Here is a 22,768-nt window from a genome sequence, read left to right as displayed (position 1 = left end):
TACATTAATAATGTATTAAATCTACTGTAATTTACATTGTGTATCATTCCAGTTGAAGTAAAATGAATGGAAAATGTTTAAAATGTGCTCACAATTCTAAAATGATTCACACCATGAACATTTACCTCCAGTTGAAGTTTAATGTTGTTTACAGAGTTGGTCTTAGCCTCAGAAAGTTCAACCATAAATATCCACAGCAACGAGAGACCGTGGTGATCCAAAAACTGCTTCAAGCACAAGGGATTCTGCGTATTCTACACATGGATGGAAAAAAGTTGAGCAAGGTCAGTTTTTAATCATATTAAACATGCATCAGTATGTCCTGTAACACAGCAGTGCTGTGCAGTCTAGTACATTCAATATGCATCAGTACAATGATGCCGTTTACCTGGATGAGTTTAAGGCAGGTGAGTCGCTGCTCCATCGTCTCCACTCGCACCATGAGTCTGCAAAGTGAGATCACCTCCTTCTCTCCACATAAGCCTTCTCCATTCTCCTGCAGAGCCTCCAACTCCTCATCTAACTGCAGAACAAAGTCAATCAGTTTAGACAGCAGCAGAATCACAGGAGAAATCTCTCTTGACCATGTCAAAGGCTCATTTCCAATTTCTCGTATCAGGTTTTTCCCCCACATACTTTTTGCTAATAATGCAGTTCTGTGCCAGAGATGATGAATGCTAGTTCAAACAAGCCTAAAAATGCAATTAGCTTGAATGCATGCGGAGTGTATTAGCGGTGTTATTTGTAGACTGGAACAGGCCCTGAAAGTCTCAAAGCAATTAACTTGCAAGCAAGAACAAAGCTGACCCAATTCAACCACGAGATCATTACTCTGGTACTGCTGTGTTTTTAGACAACAGTTTCATATAACGGTTCCAATGTACAGAAGGCCAGTGTTATTTTTTTCTAGATTTAGTATATCCTTCAAGCACAAATGTTGACTAAATTAAATCAATGACATATTATGACAGTGTTGTGGACTGTAAAACATGTGCATTCATTCTGCTTTTTTTTTGTTATTTCCAATAACTGGCACACAAATGATGGCCTCTTCCTCACCGTGGTTAGTGCACTGTCAGTGTCTTTCTTCCGTGAGCGTTCCCTCTGTTTTTTTCCACCTGCTGCTCGAACACTGACCCGAGTCTCGCCACCAATTAAACCGCGACAGCTAGGAGCTCCACAGAAGCACTTCTGAGCCTCTTTACTGTTGGACAGAGGAATAAAAATGTGATATCATGATCAATATTTCAAGTCGAGCTTTATTTTAAGGTTTGCACTAAAGAAAATGGCCGAATTTATTTTTACCCGTATCTTTGAAACTGATAATCAAAAGTGAGCTCCGTTCCAGCTGTTACAGCTTTGGTAGTGAAGAAGCCGATTCTGAGCTGGCCGTTAACAGTCCACTGCAAAGAGTACAATGTAGAAAAGTAAATCAATGATTTTATATTCAAATCAATGGTTCTAATTTGCTACAAGTGCAAAAATAACAATGATGTGAAAAGATAAAGATTTTTTTGTCTGTTTTTGGATACAAACTAAGATCTAAGCAAACACGTGCAAAAAAAGTTTTTCACTGCTTACTTAGTAAAACCAATTATTTGTTTATTAGATATTAAATTCAGTCTCTTTTAATTCATTTCTGACCAATATCACAAAAAAACAATCCCATTTACATTTTTTTACTGACATTCTGCTTCTCATTCTGGATGTGGAGGTGGTGTTTCTAAATAAAACACTGAAACTGGAAAATCTATGCATAAAAATGAGTTGTGTAGGATTCTGTGTGGAGGCATAACAGAGTAAGAAAAGCCTGAGACCACAATGAAAATCAAAAGCACTTACTTTCTGAGTTTCACAATTGGGTTCACAGCTGTGGTTCATGAAACGAGAGCAGTTCCCTTTTAGAGTAGCATCAATTATCTGCCGGCATAAATGGAGACAAATGCTCATATAGTGTTTTAGGAATATAATGGTTCACTCAACTCACAATTTTGATACTGGTTTCACAATACAATTTTATTTAACAGAAGAGGAACATCTTCTGTGTCCATCCAAAGACGCACTTATGCGCAAATTGGAATATCACATAAAACACCTATGAATAAAGCCATGTTTTCAAACAATAAGTCAAATAGAAAAAAATCACCAATTCCTGATGAACTGGTGCCAAATGTCAAAAAGAAAAATGAAATTTGCTGTGGTAGAAGAAATCAACGTGGGCGTTTTGTCTTATTTAATAAATTATTTGCACCCCTGAAGATGAAAAACAAAACTCAATGAACGAGTGGTGGCTTTTGGAGGAGTGAGACAGTTCTGAAAGTAATAATACCAAACCACTTTGACGAGGGACTTAGGCCCAATTACAGTTTGACCCCTTAGCCCTTTCCCTTACCACTACCCCTCGTTTTGTGTTCACGTTAAAGGTTAGTGGTGTCCAAATCTTCTTTAGCTTGAAGGTGTAGGGGAATGGGTATATACCATTTCAAACAGTGATTTATTAGGTCCACACTCGAAACCAAGGGGTAAGAAAATTTCCTAGAATACACAAACCACAACAGCAGTATAGCTGCATCCGGAGCTAGAAAAGTCTAAGGGCTGGGAATAACCTTTTTACAGTGTCTGGTATAATGTTAATGGTGTTTTTGGTGTGTTTACATAGATTAATATGGCCACTGTATAAATGTGCAGTATAGTTACAACCATATTGCCACATTAACAGTGACTTCCTGTAGATAAATACCAAAAAAATAACAAAACTGGAATCACTACAGCAGTGGCAATCATCTGATCTCATATGACCTATGAGATCCCGATGACATATGATGACGTGTGCAGGGGCTGTAGTGGTGTCCCATGTCTTAGGGGTCAATTTTGAAGCCCTTCTCCTTCACACTCGGTTTTAAGGGCCAAGAGGAAGGGGAAGGGGTAGAGGTACAAAAATAGAATTGGGAATTGGCCTTGATCTAAGGTACTTTGAAATGACCAAAACAACATTTCAGATGTTTTACAATGTGTTTGGTCGGCTGGTTTGGCCATTATTGCCATCCAATTGCTCCAAAAAAAAAAAAAATATATATATATATATATATATATATACACACACACACATATACATATATATATATATATATATATATATATATATATATAAATAGAGAGAGAGAGAGAGAGAGAGAGAGAGAGAGAGAGCGATTCTGTATACTTCGGTATGAAGCACTACAGTTTTATTAAAACTGTGGCTGTTGAGTATGCACCCTAGAAGCAGTGCCACTAAACTTAGGGTGTCAATTTGTCATTTCCGATTTAGGCACGTGAACCGCGCACATTTTCCAGTCACATCTATTTGAAAACATTTCAACTTTCCGAACACCACGTGCGAACTGAGATTCATGTAAGTACAACTAACCAATCTGCTTCACACCTTGTATGGAATGTACACATTTCTGTATTATTGGCAGACTAAATACCTCAGACAAACACTGCAGCGCACCCAAATACTGTAGCGCATTTTACTTTTCTCTATAAAGTAAACCACAGCAATGGTTTGTTCATTTGTCATCCTCTGAGAAAACACTTGATGGTCACCTAGTTACCAGAGCCACCAGGGGAGCGCAAGCAAAGTACATTGTAAATGGTCAAGGAATCTACGCGCAAGCTTGTCACTTCACAGGTCAGAACAACATCCCAGCCACTAGCTCACCATGCGAAAGATTTTTTTTTAGCATAGGGGTACTATAGTCATACAACCTCACTGTTTGAAATATTGCAGTATGTATTTGAATAATGATGGTCGGTTCATTTACTTGAAAGCTCAGATTTACTTATCATAATTTGTGTTGTTGACAGAGTTTGAGGTTTACTGTATGATTTTTATTTAGACCTTAAAGTTTGCTTTGATTGTTCAGTATTTACGGTTTAGCATTGCACACATTTTGTAACATTGTATTTTTCAAGTTTAAGAGACTCTATAACACTTGTTTTTTATTATAAGGAGATTAGATATTTTGTTTACATGTTTTTGACTCTTATAACTATTTGTCTTTGTAATGTTGGTAAATTACAATAAAGTGGTGAAATTAAAAATTAAATATTAAATTTGAACTGCTAAAAAATATTCAATAATTACCAATATCGAATGATATGAAACAATATCACACTTATGTAGATTACCAACAGTTCTAATTTGTAGATTTTAGTGCGCTGATGACTTACCTCATTATTTTTCAAAGCCATGAAATAATAGTGAATGTTCTTGTTTCGAGCATACTCTTTCACGCGTGCCTTAAATTCCCGGTGATCCAAAACCTCTCCACAGTACTCTAAAACGAAGGTGTTCCTGGAAAAAATACATCAATCATTACATTTTAGAAGTAACAGGCATAAAAGACATATTTAAATGTACCCCCAAAAAAACTATTAGTTGAACCATACGGTACTTACGGCTGGAGGTCTTTAGCTGCTCGTAAACCCCATCCTTTGCTCTCAGTCAAAATAACCTCATAGTCTGCATGCTGTTTCATCTGGAAGCGCCGGTTGGAGCAGTATGCTCCATTTAAACACCTGGAAGAGCTTGAAAGTACAAGAAAAAGGGGGAAATCTTACCTTCCACATTCTAAATAAACAGCTTTGAAATATTTTGAATCTTGAAATCTTGTAAATATTAAAAAACAACTTTTTTGGGAAACATGCTCATTTTGCAAGTCACCTAGAGTTGAACAGTTGAGTTTTAAAATTTTTTCAATCCATTCAGCTGATCTCTGAGACTAGCGCTAGCACTTTTAGCTTAGCTAAGCACAGACCACTGAATCGGAATAGACCATTAGCATCTCACTCAAAAAAATTAAAAAATTAAAATAACTTTTTAGGCCGATATGACTAGAAACTATACTCTCATTCTGCAATAATACTATTGTGCCTGCTGCTGACTTGGTCTGGCAGCAAAGTTCCTTGATAATTAGAGTTAGAGTATAGTTCCTGGCCATATCATTTTAGTAATAACTTTTAGTTGTTCATATTATAGTGCATGATGTAACCACAGATTAGTCCAGCTTTAAATAGAAAGTTATTGAAACTCCATTTTTTTTTTTAGTGAGATGCTAATAGCTTAATCGAATGAATAATTTATGCTAAGCTAAAAATGCTCCTGCCAGACCCAGGGAATGGTAGTTTAACTGTTTAACAATAGGAGACTTGTAAAATGAGCCTATTTCCAAAAAAAGTGGGGTGTTCCTATAAGATTTGAATCAATCTGTCAAATATAAAATCAGCAAGTAACATAAAAATGACACAGTATTAACTACAGGCTTTCTCTTTATGTTCTCTCTGCTATAAAGCAGAGAGTATGATACAGTACTTAGTATGATACAATAGAAGTAATATCTACCATTCAATCATCAACAAGCGATTCAGGCAATCTTCCCCACATGCCAGTATTCCTCGGGCTCGCTCTTCTTTTGAAAGGATAGCACACTCACACTGCATACGCTTAATGTCTCGATGAGATTTATTCTTCTTTCTGTAGGGACAGATTTTAAGCTTTATTAATGATGAAATTAAATGAATAAACAAAAAAAAAATTACTTCAAAGAATGGCCATACAAAGCCATATATTTTATTGACGGGTACTAGAGCTGTGAAATATGACAATATATATTGTATAGACAAAATAAAATATCTATAATTTATTATTTATTATAATTATATTTACTATAATTTATAATCATTATGCTCTATAATATAATGCAAAACATATTGTTTACTGTATTTACTTTTTCATCATTTGGATAATTTACCTGGATTCAAGCAGAAACTTAAATAACAAAATGGTGAGAAAGTTTCAAGCTTAATAGTACAATGTAAACATTGTACTTTCAAGCTTGCAACTAGAGGTCTGCATTCCCAGAGCTGCACTGCAGAACCAGATTTCTTGTAGCGCTGGAAAAAAATTTCGAATAAAGCGCGGGAGCGTTCGGTAACTGGAGTAATTCAAACGGGAGCGGGCGGTCTAACAATATCACTCCCAACTCTCGAGCGAACGAGCAAGCGCATGTATGTGTGTGAATGAGAGAGCGTGATGCTGTGTGTAGCTTGTTTTTTGCTGTCTATGTGTGTGTGTGTATGTATGTGAATGAGAGAGAGAGCTTGGTGCTGTCTATGTGTGCATGTATGGGTGTGAATAAGAGAGAACGTGATGCAGTGTGTTGCTTGCTTGGTGCTCTGTGTCTATGTGTGTGTGTGTGTGTGTGTGTGTGTGTGTGTGTTTATACAGAAAGCTTGTTATAGGCTGTCTTGACTCATGTAGCTCTTGTATCATGTAGCTAGGTGGATTTTTTGTTAGCGGGAATGGTCGCAGCGGGTAGAAAATGCGGCGGGTCGGGCAGCGGGACAACAAATGCTAAATATAAGCGGGAGCGGTGGGGTTCGGACTGTAACCTGGTGGGAGCGGGATTAAAAATTTAGTCCCACGCAGATCTCTACTTGCAATTTTCTCACCATTTCTAAACATTTTGCATTTTATTGTGCACTATTTTATGCTAACGAATTGAATATAAAGAAAATACATTACACTGTGATATATCAGGATATGAGAGCACTTATATCAGCAGATAGTATTTTTTGTCAAATCGCCTAGCACTACCAGGTATACAAATGATGCAAGAGAACAAAACAGATATTTACCGTTCAGTTAAATACAAATTTTCTTCGATAAGGTCAAAGTAGGGAGGCATTTTTTTCTGCTTGGCTTTATCCCTCCACACAAATGGATCCGAAAATTCTTTCAGACTGAGAAGTGGTCGCTGAACCTCTTGAATTTGATGGAAAGACTCCTTAGCATCTTTCAAAGGCCTTGAGCTCTCATCAAAACACTCCCTTTTACTCAGGCCTGCCTCTGCCTCATTATCTGATTCAGATTCAAACTCTTGGCGTCTCTTCTTAGGTGGGCCCCTTCCTCGATGAGGCTTTTGGTTGTCATCTCTAGGTGCTTCCGAGATGTTCTGACTTTCTGTTGTGAAGCTGCAGTTGCTACTTATCTCAGGCGCTTGAACAAATGGGGATGGTCCTGGTAGGCCAGCAGATAATAATGATGCTTGTTTAATTCCCAAAATCCTTCCCTCACGGTCATCATCATGGTCATTAGTAAGAGAGTCTGGATGAATCTGGTGAACTAAATCATGATACTGAAAAGGCACATGCGTGTTGACTGTCCTGCTGGTTTTAGAGATGGCAGGCTGGGCCCATGGATCTTCTCTGTGAACACTATCAAACAGTGGCTGAGGTGTACTATAACTGCTGTCCGGTTGCTGAAATGTGCTGCTGGGCTGTTCTGACTGGTTGAAGTCCCAGACCAAGCTGTCACCCCTCCCAACACTGAAGTCACCTTTCCTTCCGTTCCAGCTATCTGGTCTCCCATGGTACTGATGGTGATCCGTTTCAGGTTTCTCGCAAGTCTTCTCAAAATTCTGAACATATTCTTGGTTTATCTGGCCAGAGATATTTGGTCTTTCTTGAGCACTCCAGTTCTTGTCCACATGGGCACTCATGACCTCTAAATGGCTGGTGCTGTCAACCATGTTGCTCTGCGATTGATAGGAGACACCTTTAACATTTGGACTTTGACATGCAGCTTGTACACTGCCCTTATAAAGTGCAGCTGATGACTCTTTGAGTGTTGACTGATTGTTAAATCCGTAAGGAAATTCTTTATTAATGCTTTCATGTGTATCAGTTTGCTGATTCCCAGAAAACAACGAGGAAGCAGGAGCGGGTTCAGCCTTGTCATTTGTTTCAAGAGCAATGGTTGAATTTTTTGGCACAACCACTACAGAGTGCAACCTCTTTAGGGAGACCCGTCCATCATCTGAATCAGAATCTGATTCTTCACTCTCACTATCATCACTGTGACATTTTCCATCATGATTTAAGGAATCAGGGTCTTGAATTTCAGGTTTAGTTTTGTCTACATTGACTTTCTCTTTACTAGGCTGAAAATCACTAACAACCAGGGCACTTGTTGATTGAGGAATTTCAACAGTTTTTTGAAGCTCATCATGGGTACCTTTAGTTCCAAAATTAGATGTGAAAGAACTTATTTCTTGATGAGATTCAGCTGCGGTGGTGTCTCTTGCATGAACTTCTACCGACTTTTCAGATGGTACTTCTGGGTCCAGTTTCTGACTACAATTATCAGGGGTAGTATCACTGAACTCTATTTTCTGAGCTAACATTACTTTTTTCACATCTGGATTCACTAATTTCGCAGGGCTTTGATATTCTGAAGTGACTTGACCAACAATGTCCCATCTAGATTTTTTAGCACTAGCATCCTTTTTGGAAATCCCAGTTTTAGGTTGTTCAGGACTCCCAATATTCTGTTCAGAATCCTTTTCACATGGTTGAACAGTCAGTGTGACAGGCGTACTGATTTGACTAATGATTAGTGATGACTCATCCGACTTAGTGTTTAAAATCAAGCTTCCTTCAGGTGGTAATTCTTTCACAGAAAGAGAGTCTGTCAATAATCCCATAGTATGTTCACTGGGAGCGGGGCCTACACAAATTGATTCAGTCTGTCCTACTGTCAGAACTTCACTTTGGATTGGAACTGTGACTTTCATTCCAGGTTCATCAACCTCAGTGGGACTTCTAACTTCAAGTTTTCCACTTGTTATGGAAATAGATTCCTTCAATCTTTCAGTTGTTTTTTTACTTTCAGGAACATTTGTGCACTTTTCTAAACTACTAAGATCTTGGTTTGAAGGTTGATGCTCTGCTTTTTTATTTGTTTCACACAAATTAATTTTGTGGGTAGCTTCATGCATCTGTTGAGAACTGTTTTTAGATTTAGGCGGAGTACACTGATCATCAATGTTGCTGCTTTCCTTCTGAGAAGTAACTGTAACAAAGACTAATTGCGAGTCCTTTGCGTTAGTATTTAATCTGTCTGTTGATTGTCTTTCTGTTCCAGTAGCAATATTTAAACTATTGTGATCCACTAAATCGTTTTTTCTGGAAGATGAAGTCCCAGACCTAGGTGACCTGTCTGATCCTTGTGACTGACGTTTTCTTCTGTGCTCCTCATCAGAGTCAGAGCTGGTTTTATGGATCTTTTTCTCAGATGTTCGGGATGAGGTAGTTGGGTTAGAATTTGAGATTTTATCATTAACCTCCAATTTTGTGCGGGCACTGGATTTCTTGTGAACTGCATCTATTTCAGAAGAGCTCCTTCTATTGGATTCCGAGTTTCTACTGGATTCTGATTTTGAATGTTGTGCTCTTTTATCTGACTCAGAGGACCGAGAACAATCTGTAGGTTTTGAGTCCCTGTGAGATCTAGAGTGAGTGGATGATTTTGAGTCTTTTTGTGAGCTAGAGTAAGTGGATGATCGGCTTGAGTCACTACCACGAGTCCTTGTTCGACGGTGGTCATCCTCCGAGTCAGAGCTGTCACGAGACCTGCCATCAGTTCGAGAACGTGAGCTTCTCCTTTCCCGATGAGGAGAACTTCTATGGAACCTCCGCTCAGATTCATGATAATGTGACCTATCTGTCCTTGACTGTCTCTCACTTCTTGATCTTTCAGATCTGGAATAAGAACTAGTTCGAGAGCCTCGAGATCTAGACCGTGACCGACTTTTGGTCCTTCTTCTATCTCTGTCAGATCGAGAAGATCTTGAAGACATGTGCCTAGAGTCACGATCAGACTTTGAATGCCTTATCCCCTTTTCTTCATCTTTCCTATCAGTCCTTGATTTGTCTAACTCTGTTTTGGAATTGGATGATCTTTTCACTTCATTACTATGGCTTTCTGATTTTGTTTTGTTTCTGCGGTCATTAGATTTCTGGCTAGATGATGTTCTAGTTGATTGCCCATCAGTTTCTAAATCTGCAAGCTTGCTGTCTGAACACTGTTGTGATTTTCTGCTTTCCTCATGCTCAGAAATAATGGAAGAATCTGTATCTTCCTTCCCAATATGGGAAGAATCAGGACCTTTAAGGCATGAGGCTATTTTCTCCTGAGGATTTTCCTCTTTGCTAACCTTTTCAGAAGAACCATCAACAACAGAGTTCTTGTGAGATTGCTGCAAGGAGTTTTCAGTTTCAACCTTTGCGGAAGATGTAATTTTATCAGATGGGACAACTGGCTCTGATATCTCTGCTGAGGCAGTGCTGACCGTGGATTTATCCCCAACAACTGTACTGCTGAGAATCTGTTTCTTAAAATGCATCTTTCCAAGAACATGCCTTGATCTGAGAGAAAAGGATACTGTGGGGGCTGTTTGGGTCTCCCCAACTGCTGGAGTATTTGTGTCAACATTCTTAGTTTCATAGGTTTGTCCTGCCTGAACGGAAACAGGTACAGGTCCAGCTTGTGATGTAGAAGAATGTTCACTTGCAGATTTCTCAGGGCTTGGTGGTGGTAGAAACACATTTTGACGTGGTTTCTTTGTCTGCGTTAAGCTGAAGGAGACCTTCTGTCGACCCTGTTCCTCAAGGTTTACTTTAGTCTTGTTTCCTTTCATCAGAAGATGGTTTGTCAATACGACCCTAGGTGCAAGGCCTTTGAATATGACTTGCTTAGGGAAGTTTTCAACCTTGATCTAGGAATACAAAAATAGTACAAAAAAAATGGTTTTTGAGCAAAAATGTGTAATCAACATTTTGTATGTAAAACTTTGAGATATCTGAATTGAAAGACCTACCGAACAATCTTTTACATCTTCTCTGTTGTCACAAAAGCACAGCATGAAAAGAAGGAAGCAGAAAATTATTGCAGTGTACGTAAAATATGACTACAAAAAAATTAAAGCAACCTCTTTTTATAAAAAAACAAGATCTAATACTAAAAGTCTATGAAATATAATATAGCCCTAGTTCAAATTACTTTTCTTCTTTTACATGCATTCAAATCATACACAACTGGCACACTTTCAACAACAAATAACCATACTGTTTGCTAGTTCTCGTATGAAACCTAAATTAAGTTACCAAGCAGCAACTAGGTTACATGTTCTTCTGAGACTACTTTTCTCCATCTGACCTTCATAATGAAGTCGCCCCACAATGATAGCAGTTGTAATGGGAGGGACTTCTCATGCCATTGTCTGTGAGACAGGCAATATCTCAATCTACTATGACCCTTTTTTTTTCCTGGGCACCATAAATAATTATGCATTATATATAATGTATACATGTATAATGCAATATATTATATAGAATTTGAATGTGTGACCCACTTTAGCCATTCTAATACAATATAGATACTGCTAAATCTATATCCCTAATGGAAATAAACTATAATTCAAGAATAAAAAGAAAGATTTTAGTATAGCTTTAAACTTCTAAAAAATGAACAAAAAAACAGCAGGATATCCAAGTAATAAAAGTACTTTCAATTCCGGCTAGATTCTATGATGACAATTTGGCCTACATTTATTATGTGCAAGCATTTGAGCATACATCCGAAATCCCTCAATAGTCCACAACTAAATTTAACCCAGAACTGAAGAAGTAGGATTAAGTCTCCAGGGAAGCATGGCTTAACATTCTTGCATACTGTCCGCTGACATACAGAGCTAAAGTTATACTGGCCCACATCAAATTAGACATCAAATTCGGCATTCTCTAATACTCAGTGAATCACATTTGAACAACGCTACTACAAAACGTCTGTTTTGCCAACTTTTTAAAGTAAAAGACCTGTGCACATTACATTTAGCTTTTAATTAAAGCAAATGGTACGCTGCACCCATCTTGGCTCAATAGCAGCACTTGAAAGATTACCTGAGCTCAGGATTCAACAGAGCATCCATTTTGAAGCAGATGTGATGCAGAGCAGCTTGCAGGAAGCTGCAATATTGGGGCAAACCAACTCAGAGTAGTATGCTCTCCGACACAATGTCACACCTATGGAGAAAAGACAGCAATTCTGTTTATCCCAACATACTTGTGCATATCTGCCTACAAATAAAGCTTTCAAGCATTACATTGTTAAAATGTTCTATGATGCTTTATAGGTACACAATTGGATGCATCTTTGCCCCTTTTTTAAACAGGTACTAACATACCTTTCCTATGTGGCCAACTGAAACTAGTTTGATTAAAAACTGTTGGTATAACACAAAATAGCAAAGTTTTTCTAACACACCACACCACATTACTGACATGTTGGTAAGTAGGTGTAGAGGTGGTGGTGTTACATTGTGGTTTTGAACATATCTGACCATCCATGGTAGTGTTTGTGGACAAGCTCCTGGAAGTCCTAAAAGTTTACATCTGTATTTTGTGTCATCCACTTGTAATCAGATTGATTAAAATGCATCTCAATACTAGGACCTATAAAGCTGTGGTCACTTCATGCATTTTATCAGTTCCAATAGCGGTCCGATGATGAAAATGACAGGTATTTTGTTTTTTGTAACACAGGTTAAAACACAAATTAATGTATACCTTAGGCCTGTCTCAATAATCAATATATCTACTTAAGCCTGGTTTATAATTCTGCGTCAAGTGACTGGCGTAACCAACGGTGCATGCAACGCACGTAGCAGTGCATTTATACTTCTGCGCGCTGTCTCTGTTGGTCTGCATTAACACTTCCGAAACACTAGTTGGCAGTGAGGTGTAAATGTGTCTCTGTGTGGAGTTTTCTCGCCTGTGTTTTGTTCTTTCTGAACGCTTCCAGGATGTACAAATGGCTCAAACTCGCTCATTTTGAGGCAGGAACCAGCGGACGTGCAACAAATTTAACTATGAGGTCAAAACTTTCCATCAGGAGCTCCTTCGCGGGACTCCACACTTGTAAACAATCGCTCCATTGGGCTCGAACTGCTCGCACGGCTCTCGATCCCACCCAGACTCGTCAGCGCTACCAAGCTGACCAATCACAGAGCTTGCGCTACGCGTTGTTGCGACGTGTAGTTAAATTTTTTGAGAGGTGCACGTCAGCGACGCCAACGGCCACGGCGTAGGGCTATGCGTCAGCGCCGTAGCATAGGCGTACGCTTGACGCAGAAGTATAAATCAGCCTTTATTGTACAATACTTGGAGATGACCTCAATCATTTTTGCCACTGCAAAATATAACTAAAACGGATGATTACAAATTATTTAAATGAATTGCATCCCATGTTTAACCACTATAGAGACATACACCAGAGTCAGCGTTAGATTCCAGAAGCAGTAGCTAAGGTAAGGCTGTTCTCAGTGGGTTCATGAGCACTGAATACCCCCGATTCATCGGGACTCTTAATTTTAAATAAATTTAAGCTCATATTTATAGTTTACAATTAACTATTTAATTAACAGAATTTAGTCAATTATGTAACGATTAATTTGGTGGTTCACAGGCTTCGAAATTAACCTTTTTGCTCAGCAAAAATTTAGTAGCACCCACCAATTGTAATTGTTACTACAAGTTTTATACAAACATATTAATTGCATTTGAAATCAACAGTAATCAAACTAACAAGCAAAAAAATATACATGCAAGCGTGAGAAAAATATTTCTCAACAAAATCCTGCTATCACAAGAAAATAGATTTTTTTAACAAAACTGTTAAAAGTGACCAAAAGATACACGGACCGCTCACCGGCCCTGCACGCACTGCTTGACATGGATGAATCTGTTAACGGTATATCTGTGCTGTTCTTATGGGTGCTGTCTGATATTGCACTGATGCTCTTGACATATACTGTATCTTATTATTTGCATACGTCGTGTTAATAGCAATACCGGCCTTTTTATGAGTAGCGATATTAGTTTACTCAGTGCAAGCCCGTTTGCGATGGTGTACGTGGTGTTCAATTTGACATAAAGCTGCCACTAGCACGGCGGACAGCATCTGGCGATTACATGAAGGATTAAACAGAAGCTCTCGTGCTAGATGTGGCAAACAGTTACCTGAAAATTCCATCCCAGACTTTTCATAGCGGACCTGAAGCCAACGGAAGTCTTTTATCGACTCTTCAAAAAGAGTAGACGGTGGTGGATAAACATTCACCACATGATCACAAGTAAGATGTGTCATTAATTGTAACTAGATGGTTTCTAAAACAAAATCTGTCAGTGTTATCTTCATTCTCATCTTCAGCGCTTTACAATTTTTCGCGGTAGTAGCTCTCTCTGTTATCCCAAGTCAGAAGGCATTGACTGAGTGATTGACAGCTGATATTTTAGTGCTAGAGCAGTGGGCCAATAAGAAGAGCGCGAAGGCAGGGCAAGCATTACGGACTTGGCTTTGTTTACTGCAGCAAGTTGACATGACAACTGTTTTAAACCATTCCTGAGCACTGCGTTTCACGTTTCAAGTGCAGAGATGCATTCTGCTAGAATGTCTCCTAAATCCGCGCATGTAGTGAACATTTTGCAGTAAAAACTGGTCACACAACAATTTTATACACTCGCAAAAATGCTCCCAAATACATTTTGAGGTCGCATAGATAAAATTTCGGGCGCGCAATTTCGAGCCCTGGTTCATCCCGCTGTGGCGACCTATGAAATAGTTCAATAAATCATTATATAATCAGTGGAATAAAATGATCACAAAATGACAATAATATTGCTTATCCCAACAATTTTAGTGACAATATATTGCACGACAAAAAAATTCTTATAGTGACAGGCCTGGTATACCCTTTACAGATTTGCACAAAAATAATTGTATATTGAATAATCAAGCAGCCCATCTTATGTAATGTTTAACTGTATCACGACTGTAGTACAAAGCCTAGTGTTGGGCGATATACAAAATTTTCTGATCGCCATATCGTCCCCCTGTGAGATCGCAGATTCTCTTTATTATAGGTTATTTTCTGAAAAAACATGCATGTCCATGTTTATCATTCTATCGAATTAAACACAAATAGGACAAGTATGTATATTCCATGTATTTGAAGGAGCAATCAATGCATGCACTGAAAAAAATAGTCTACAGCCCCCCCTTAAAACTTAAATAGGTTATTAATCATGGATATGAAAGATAAACAGCTTTTTTGTGAAAGCAAAAGAAATTCTTGCGGGAGTACTGTTATAAAGGAGTCTCAAATGACCAACGACTGTAACAAGTTTTATTCTGAATTTTTTTTAGCTGGTTTTAGAATTCTTTCATTTTCTTCTTCAGTTGTTTTATTTTTTTACAAATCGTTTTATTTAACTTGTTTGTTAATTAAATCCAATATTTTTAGGCAACAAAGTTGCAAACTAATTTGCTATGAGATGTAGCTGTGCCCTCATGTGCAGCTCAAGCCTCAACTGCTGCTGCGGAGACAGAGAGAGAGCGCAAGGGAGCAATCGAAAATATTAATTGTTGTCCGAAAATTTAAGCTGTTGGCGATATCTTTGCCTATCGTCAATACACTATACTATCGTCGATCGGCACAACCCTAACAAAGCCTACATAAAATCATTTGTATGTCGAAAAAGATATGCAGCTTTTATTTCTGTAAAAAATAGTAAGTCCATACAATATGGTGACCTTGATGCTTTAGTCAATGTGACCTAGATAACTTTGCATATAGCGTGAGATTTGAAGATCATATTTTTAGCATATTTACGAAGACACGTTGCCAAATGTGAATGGAATCGCTTTCACAAATTAGATGGCTATCCAATCCAAGAAAGACACATGAAGTGACCAGGGTTGGGTACTGTAACCCAGTACTACTGGTTACCATGTAACTAGTGTGTACCAGGCGTATCAGAACATGACTTTCTGTGCCACTAAAATGCCTTAAAAAGCATGAACAAGAGTTATTGCATTCATGAGCTTTCAGAATAACCAGAAACATATTTTTTCTTAATGAGAAAACTCATGTGAGAGCAGAGCAGACACGTGTGTCGATTCAGCTGTGCGACCTTTTTATTTTGTCCATTTAGTTTTCTAATTAAAATTTTAAAAAAGCACAAATCATGAGCAAATAAAACCATTTTTGAAAGCACTTGGCTGCAGCAACTACACATCCTCTGAATAGAGTCAAAATGAATTGTCTTTTTGATGCACTGCGATTAAGATGATTCGGTATTGGTTCTGTAATATGTCATAACCAGTTATTACATACTGACCTCATACAAACTATGTTGAAGTAGCTTACTATGTTGAGTAAGACGAGTGTGAGTATTTATGCTTCAACTACTTAAAACGCAGGCAAAAAAACTGCTAAATTCTCTGCTTGTGAGTTTGCTGGGACAGTCTTTCACTGAAACTGAAGGTACAGCATGGTTTCCGCTACCTTCATTCTGCCATGGCGGGGGGGTGCCACACCAAAATTCATCCCACACGGCTACATTACAACTTCTCATTCAAAACAATGTCATTGCTGTTGTTTTTTTAATAGCAGGTTATAATCGCACCAATATGCATTAAAAAGCAAGTGAATTATAACAGCGAAAACTTTTCTGTAACTGTAGTAGTACTGTGCGTTATTTGCTTAACCCCTTTAAGGTAACATGCTGATTGACTGACTAACAGGTGTGTGATGTGTAAGGCCAACAAACATGACATAGCTTTCAGTTAAGATGTATACAGTTTCCATAATTATACTTTATTTAAAGGTCTATGGCACTGCATACAACGACTTTATCTTGCTGGAGTTTATTGCCTTTTCACTTTACTTCAGGACGCATTAACGTCGCTCAGTAGGTCTATTGGAGAAATCTTATAAATGTTGGAGACAAACTTGTTACAAAAATGCACTAAATCGCACTACAGCAGTGTTTATTTGAGAGCTCACAAGAAGATCTGCGTTTGAGCAGTGTATATTTGAGGGCATGCAAGAGGTTTTGTGCACGAGCAGAGGAAATCGGCGCACAAGCAAAGAGATTTGCATGCTTGTATTAGGTATGTGCAATTAATCGAAAATCCGGTTTCGATTTTGGCTTCTAACGATTATGAAAAACCATTAATTGAAATAGACAATTATTCCCTCATATACCGCCCTCTTTCCAGTTATACACATTGTTTGCTCTACAAAGCTCAGTTCCACTTGAAAATGACTAAAAGCATGTGCTGTAACGTAAATTTTGCAGTGAGGGGAGCGCATCGTTCATTGATTAACATTCGAACCATTCATTATTTTAAAAGCACGAATGCACATGCTGTTGTTGTGTGTGCATGCCGCGCTTAGTCTCGGACAGGCTCGGAGACGAGCAGAGCGCTAATGTGAGCACTTTTATGGTCAAATACATGCACATTTGTGTCAGAGCGTGGCGTTTAGTGATTATTCATATTAACCCTCATTTGTGTAATAAACAAGCAAGTTGAGAATCAACCTGTCTGTTTTTATCATTAATCAAACAAAAAAGCAAAAAATCCTTCACTGCTCTTGACTGAAGGACTGCTAAAGCTAAAGTTTTTTTCTTCTTACAGTGAAGATGCTAAAAGCACAGTTAAAATATAACCAATTTAATTACTCATTTCTAATAACTGATTTCTTTTATTTTTGCTAAAATGACAGTACATTATATTTTACTTGATATTTTTCAAGATACTAGTATTCAGCTTAAAGTGACATTTAAAGGCTTAATTAGTGTAATCAGGAAAGTCATTGTATAACAGTAGTTTCTTCTGCAGACAATCAAAAATATTTATTGCTTGAGGGAGCTAATAATATTGAGCTATTAAAATAGGTTTCAAAATATTGAAACCCGCTTTTATTCTAGCCGAAATAAAACAAATAAGCCTTTCTCCAGAAAGAAAAAAAAAATATAGGAAATACTGTGAAAAAATCCTGTTTAACTTTATTTGGGAAATATTTATGTATCAAAAATTCACAGAAGGGCAAATTATTTTAATTTCAACTGAAAATCGTTTTTAATAATTGTGATTTCAATTATGACCAAAATAATCGTGATTATGATTTTTCCTATAATCGACCAGCCCTAGCTTGTATTACATAAATAATATCTCGACATGTAATACTGCACTCACGACATTTGTCATTAAAATAACAATGAGATTTGTGTAAAAGACCTTCCACAACAGCTGGAAAAAATCCTAGAGGAAACACTGTACAGTATCATAAATAGGGCTGGGTATCGAGTTCGATACTTTTTAAGCACCGACCGAATCGTCTCGATACTATCGAGTATCGAAAAAATTTTCGTTCTGTACCAAATTTCGATACCCAAGGGTATAATCTTGTCAACGTGCCTGGGTTAAATGCTGGTAACTGGCTGCAGCAAGGCTGTCTTGAAAATCAAAAGTTTACGGCACACACATTAGAACTCAGGGCTATACCATTACATAAACTGCGTGGGGGTAAATCAGGACTGAACCATTCTCTGCTTAACCAACGCTTTGCATATTTCGCAGTGGCTAGTGTGGCACAGATGGCAAAACTCGCCAAACAGATCCGCCACTTTTGACGCTCATAAACAATGATAAAGTCCTTGTGCTGCAGGAATGAGGAGGTCTGCTGAAGGTGCGCAGCTGTCGTGCAGTGAGGAGTTTGCATCTTTAATAAACTACGACAGTTTGCGTTCACTGAACAGTAAGAATGATTAATAAATCCATATGAAACAGCCCCTTAAAAGTCACGTCTCGTTTTCAGTTTCAGGGTTAGGCGCGTTTTGCATTTGCAATTCCGATTTGTTGTCTTTATCAGACTTTTTGCTTGTCCGTTTACACGTTACAACAAATCAGAATTGGGCATCAAGACCTGACAGTGTAAAAGGGGTTTGTGCAGGGTCAATTTATTAATCCTTTTTTTGGACCTATAGTAGGCTGTGTAACGTTATGTACTGTTTCGATGGCTTTAAATACCTAGCTGAGTTGATACTAAAATGCTTAAAGGTTAACAGTAAATGATGAAGGTTACATCACATTAAACTTATGTTATTTAAATGTCCTTATCCTTGGCTGCATTAACAGTTTAGCTTTCATGTTTTCTTCACATTATTGTTATAGTCTCTGCTCCTGCTGAAAGGTGAATGCCACAGGGCCTTTACCAATTTTATTGTTTAAGGTTTGCTGCCTTTTTCTACTGTGGAGAAAGATTAGATTTACTCAATTTGCATTTTTCAATGCCCAGAAAGGAACCAAAAAAAAACAAAATAAGTCCATGTGATATAAGTGGTTCAATCATAATTATATGAAGCTGCGAGTATACACCTGTGTGCAAAGTAAACAAAAATTACTTTATTCATTGATTTGTCTATGGGAGGATCAGAAAGCTCTTGGATTAAATCCAAAATATCTCCATTTGAAGATAATTAATGACAGAATTTAAATTTTTGGGTGAACTAAACCTTCAAGCAGCAGTAAGCCTCAAAAATACTTAAAATTGATTGACCTAAAACTGCTTATACTTTATTAAAACTGTTTGTACTAATATATTGTGTTAACTACACTTTGTTCATTTTGTGCTTTTGTTGCTTTGTTTGTTGGTCTTAAGAGATAAGCCTGCTGTGAAAAGTGTCCCAAACATCCTGAAAAAAATAAAACCAAAGTTTCTCTGAGATTATGAGTTATTTAATCTTGTTAAAATATATTTCTTAAAATAAAAGTATCGAAAAAAGTATAGTTCGGAATCGGTATCGAATTTAGGGTATCGGTATCAGTATTGAAAATTCTGGAACAATACCCAGCCCTAATCATAGTGGCATTATTATTTAACTATGTGTACTTGTTTGAAATGCTCCAGTTGTCTTCTTTGCCTGTATTGAGTCTTGTTCGATACATTAAAAAGCAGGTAAAATTAAAGGTACAGTTCTTATATCAGACTGTTTGTATTAAAAGACAAAATTGTATTCTTGTTGTGAAGTAAAATTGTGGATGGAAAGCATTGTCAATGCACTCTAATGAAACAAATTATTAAATTGAATATTGATAATCGTAACTAAACTTAAATGTGAGGCCAGTGTATGCACACCCCATCTCTGAGGGGGTGTAATGTTAGCTTAGTTAGCTACAATAAACATTGATGCATTGCTACATCAAAACATTTCCACTCAGCCTCCCTAAGACTTTGCGATTAGTTCAGCAAACTGTACATGATTTTAAGGATTTTGTGCACTTAACATTTGATTAGATAAACAAGCTTGCCAAGATAATTTAAGTTATTAATTGATAGAATAACCATGTGTTCATCCTGCCACTAGTGAGAGTGTCAAATGTAGCTGGAAGTCATTAGTTTTCAATGGCCGCAGGCTGCAAGTTCCAGTGAAAGTGACACATCTTGGACAGTATGGCCATCACAGGGAGCTGAAATCAAGTTAACTTTATGGTAATGTGCTACGGTTTGGTGGCAACCTATTGGAATTTGTTCGTCCACCATTTGAAAGGATTCCAGAGAACGCAGTGAGATTAACTTTGGTTCTGACTACATAAGTTCCTAAGCGAAACGAACCACAGAGGTCGACTATTGCTATGTAATGTAAACTCACGTTAACATTAAATTAACATTAATGTGAAGACCAAGGCTAGTAAACATGTCCTGTAAGCAGCATGTTGAAATTAAACTAGCACTTACCAAGCATTCTTACCCAAAAAGGTTTTAATTGGTTTATTTCGTTAGAAATAATGTTTGATCGTCAGAGGGTCAACGACCGAGTAACCAGAGCCAATGATGGTTTTGTGAACAAATGGTAATTCCTGCATGTCACAAAACGTATTCAAAATTATGCAGTTAACAATTATGTGTGTATTTACATGGAAATTTTCAATTTCAGTTTATGGCGCCTTAAAATGCAACAAGGTAGGGCTGCACAACAGCATCGATATCGCAATGTGTCATCCGCAATAATCACATTGCAAATATATCCAATGTTGAGTCTGGATTATAAATTTATCATTTAGCAAGTATTTTATGAAGCCTTTGACTGTGAGGGATTTTATTCAGGCATAATATATTGTATTGTTTGTAACTTTTAAAAATAATAATGACTCATTTGATTGAATTGGTTTTAAAACAAAAACCATGCAGTATTATTTTACATTTGAATACTTAACTACTGTATACCTGAATATATTTAAACTTCGCAAAACAATAAAGCCGTTCATTTGATTTGCACATTTTTCTTTAATGAATTTATATATGATTATTGATTGTTTATCATATTTTATCCCCTACAGAATTTTCCCAATCTTTCTAAAGTTACAGATTTTTTACAAAAATGTATTCAACTCATCTAGTGAAATTCTATACATATTGCAAAATATATTCCAGAATAAAAACATTTTGCAATGTGTAACTTTTACAATATTTTGTAGCCCTACGAGCTATTTAACAGTGCATAATTAGGAATGTTTCATAAAAAGAAACGCTTTTCATTTTGCATCAAAATTAATTTAGCAAATTAACCCATCTCTGGAATACTACTAACATGGCTAATACTAATGCAATATCTATTTAAGTGGTTGTTTTACTCGTGTATGCATTTACAATAATAATTTTTATATAAAGACTACATTTTGTATTCGAATAATAGATATTGCTGAATCTATGTGGTTACTAATAACAGCCAATAAATAGTATTGTAAAAGTAACAACACTTTATTTGCTTTTATGTGTTTTGCATTATTTGGCAGATGATGATGATGATGATGATGATGATGATGATGATCAGTAAAAATAATTGAGGTAAAGTTAGTTTTACATTTGCACATTCCTTCAGTGACAACTTGTGACACGCTCCCTATATGGTTTACCATGGTACTTTGAATATTCAGTCAAACGATTACTACTCATTTGCAAAGAATACTTTTCTGAAATGACATTAATAATGAGAAAGTCTGAATGTAAAACCAACTTCTCAATGTAAAAATATAGGTTCACTATTCTAATTAAAACGAGAAAGGTAGAGTTGACATGGTGGTCAGAAGCACTAAGCAGCACACAGAAGTAAAGTGGAGGGAAGAGCACTTATCAGCCCCAGCAGGACAAACTGCCTTTTGTCTCAAATGTGAAAGGTAAACTGCGTGTCCTCGACATACGAGATCAATGAGCACAAGCGGTGTTCTGACATAAACGAGTAACACTTGAAATTCTAGTGTGTTGTTGTCCAACAGTAAAAGCTTCGAGTGATCATATAGTAAAACGATATGGTTAACATGTTTTGACAAAAGATAACGTTAAGTAAACTGCTTGAATGCTGCAGATGAATAGTCTTCGCGCATGTGGGTGACGTTTGTTTTGCACAGCATAGCAATATTTTGGGTACAGTTGACTCGGTTCAGTTATTGCTGTGGATGACAATAACAACGTCAACAACACAGGATGTCCAACACCACGGCCTTCCGTTCGTCTCCAGTAATTCCAGCACCGACTGCCAACTGGTACCTAATGACAACCGCGGTGACGGTAAACTGTGGAGATCTGAAAAAATTTACCTCGTGGATTTGAGGCCTGCGTGGAGGCCTCGCTGCATCTGTTTTCACTTGTTTTATCAGAACATACGACTTGCATTGACATTACACTATTGTAATGTCCAACAACAACGAATACTACATTTTACCGTAAATAAAGCTTATTTCAATTTATTGATTTGTCCTGCATACACTTTACTGGCTAACTGCAGAGTGAAGTGTCGCTACGGTCACCATTTCAGACGTCTAACGTTAATGTTATCGCCGTTCATCCTTAAGGCCAACAAACCTACTGGTTTGGTTAAACGGGCTAACTGCAGTATTTTGTCTGAAAACCTAAATTTATCCTCTGACCTGTGGGATATGCAGTGAAATCATGAAAACGGCTAACTGTAAACGGTGGGTTAGCGAGCTAGCTGCAAAATTACTTGCTAGCTCAATTGCTAACGTTGACTGGTTGAGATCTGT

The 22,768-nt window shown here is 37.4% G+C and overlaps 1 protein-coding gene across 2 annotated transcripts in view; it reads right to left on the bottom strand.

Annotated features, from left to right (window-relative positions):
* setd2 (SET domain containing 2, histone lysine methyltransferase) overlaps positions 1 to 22,768 on the bottom strand; it is a 49,182-nt gene that overhangs the window by 25,964 nt on the left and 450 nt on the right. The window contains exons 2-12 of one of the 2 annotated variants that reach the window (XM_087286718.1): positions 11,782 to 11,904; positions 10,701 to 10,722; positions 6,679 to 10,598; positions 5,384 to 5,515; positions 4,441 to 4,569; positions 4,213 to 4,336; positions 1,843 to 1,920; positions 1,306 to 1,403; positions 1,060 to 1,204; positions 389 to 523; positions 126 to 254 (exon numbers count right to left, since the gene is read on the bottom strand). In XM_087286718.1, the coding sequence (XP_087142844.1) occupies positions 126 to 254; positions 389 to 523; positions 1,060 to 1,204; positions 1,306 to 1,403; positions 1,843 to 1,920; positions 4,213 to 4,336; positions 4,441 to 4,569; positions 5,384 to 5,515; positions 6,679 to 10,598; positions 10,701 to 10,722; positions 11,782 to 11,810 (4,941 nt within the window). In that variant the 5' untranslated portion in view covers positions 11,811 to 11,904. Of the gene's footprint in view, positions 1 to 125; positions 255 to 388; positions 524 to 1,059; positions 1,205 to 1,305; positions 1,404 to 1,842; positions 1,921 to 4,212; positions 4,337 to 4,440; positions 4,570 to 5,383; positions 5,516 to 6,678; positions 10,599 to 10,700; positions 10,723 to 11,769; positions 11,905 to 22,768 lie in introns of both variants that reach the window. The other variant, XM_087286719.1, reaches the window with a different exon arrangement.

Source organism: Danio rerio, chromosome 16 (assembly GCF_052040795.2).
Source record: "Danio rerio strain M-AB ecotype USA chromosome 16, GRCz13ab, whole genome shotgun sequence".
NCBI classification, from domain to species: domain Eukaryota; kingdom Metazoa; phylum Chordata; class Actinopteri; order Cypriniformes; family Danionidae; genus Danio; species Danio rerio.
Note: the sequence above shows the minus strand (reverse complement) of the source record. Positions and strands in the feature narration are given on the sequence as shown.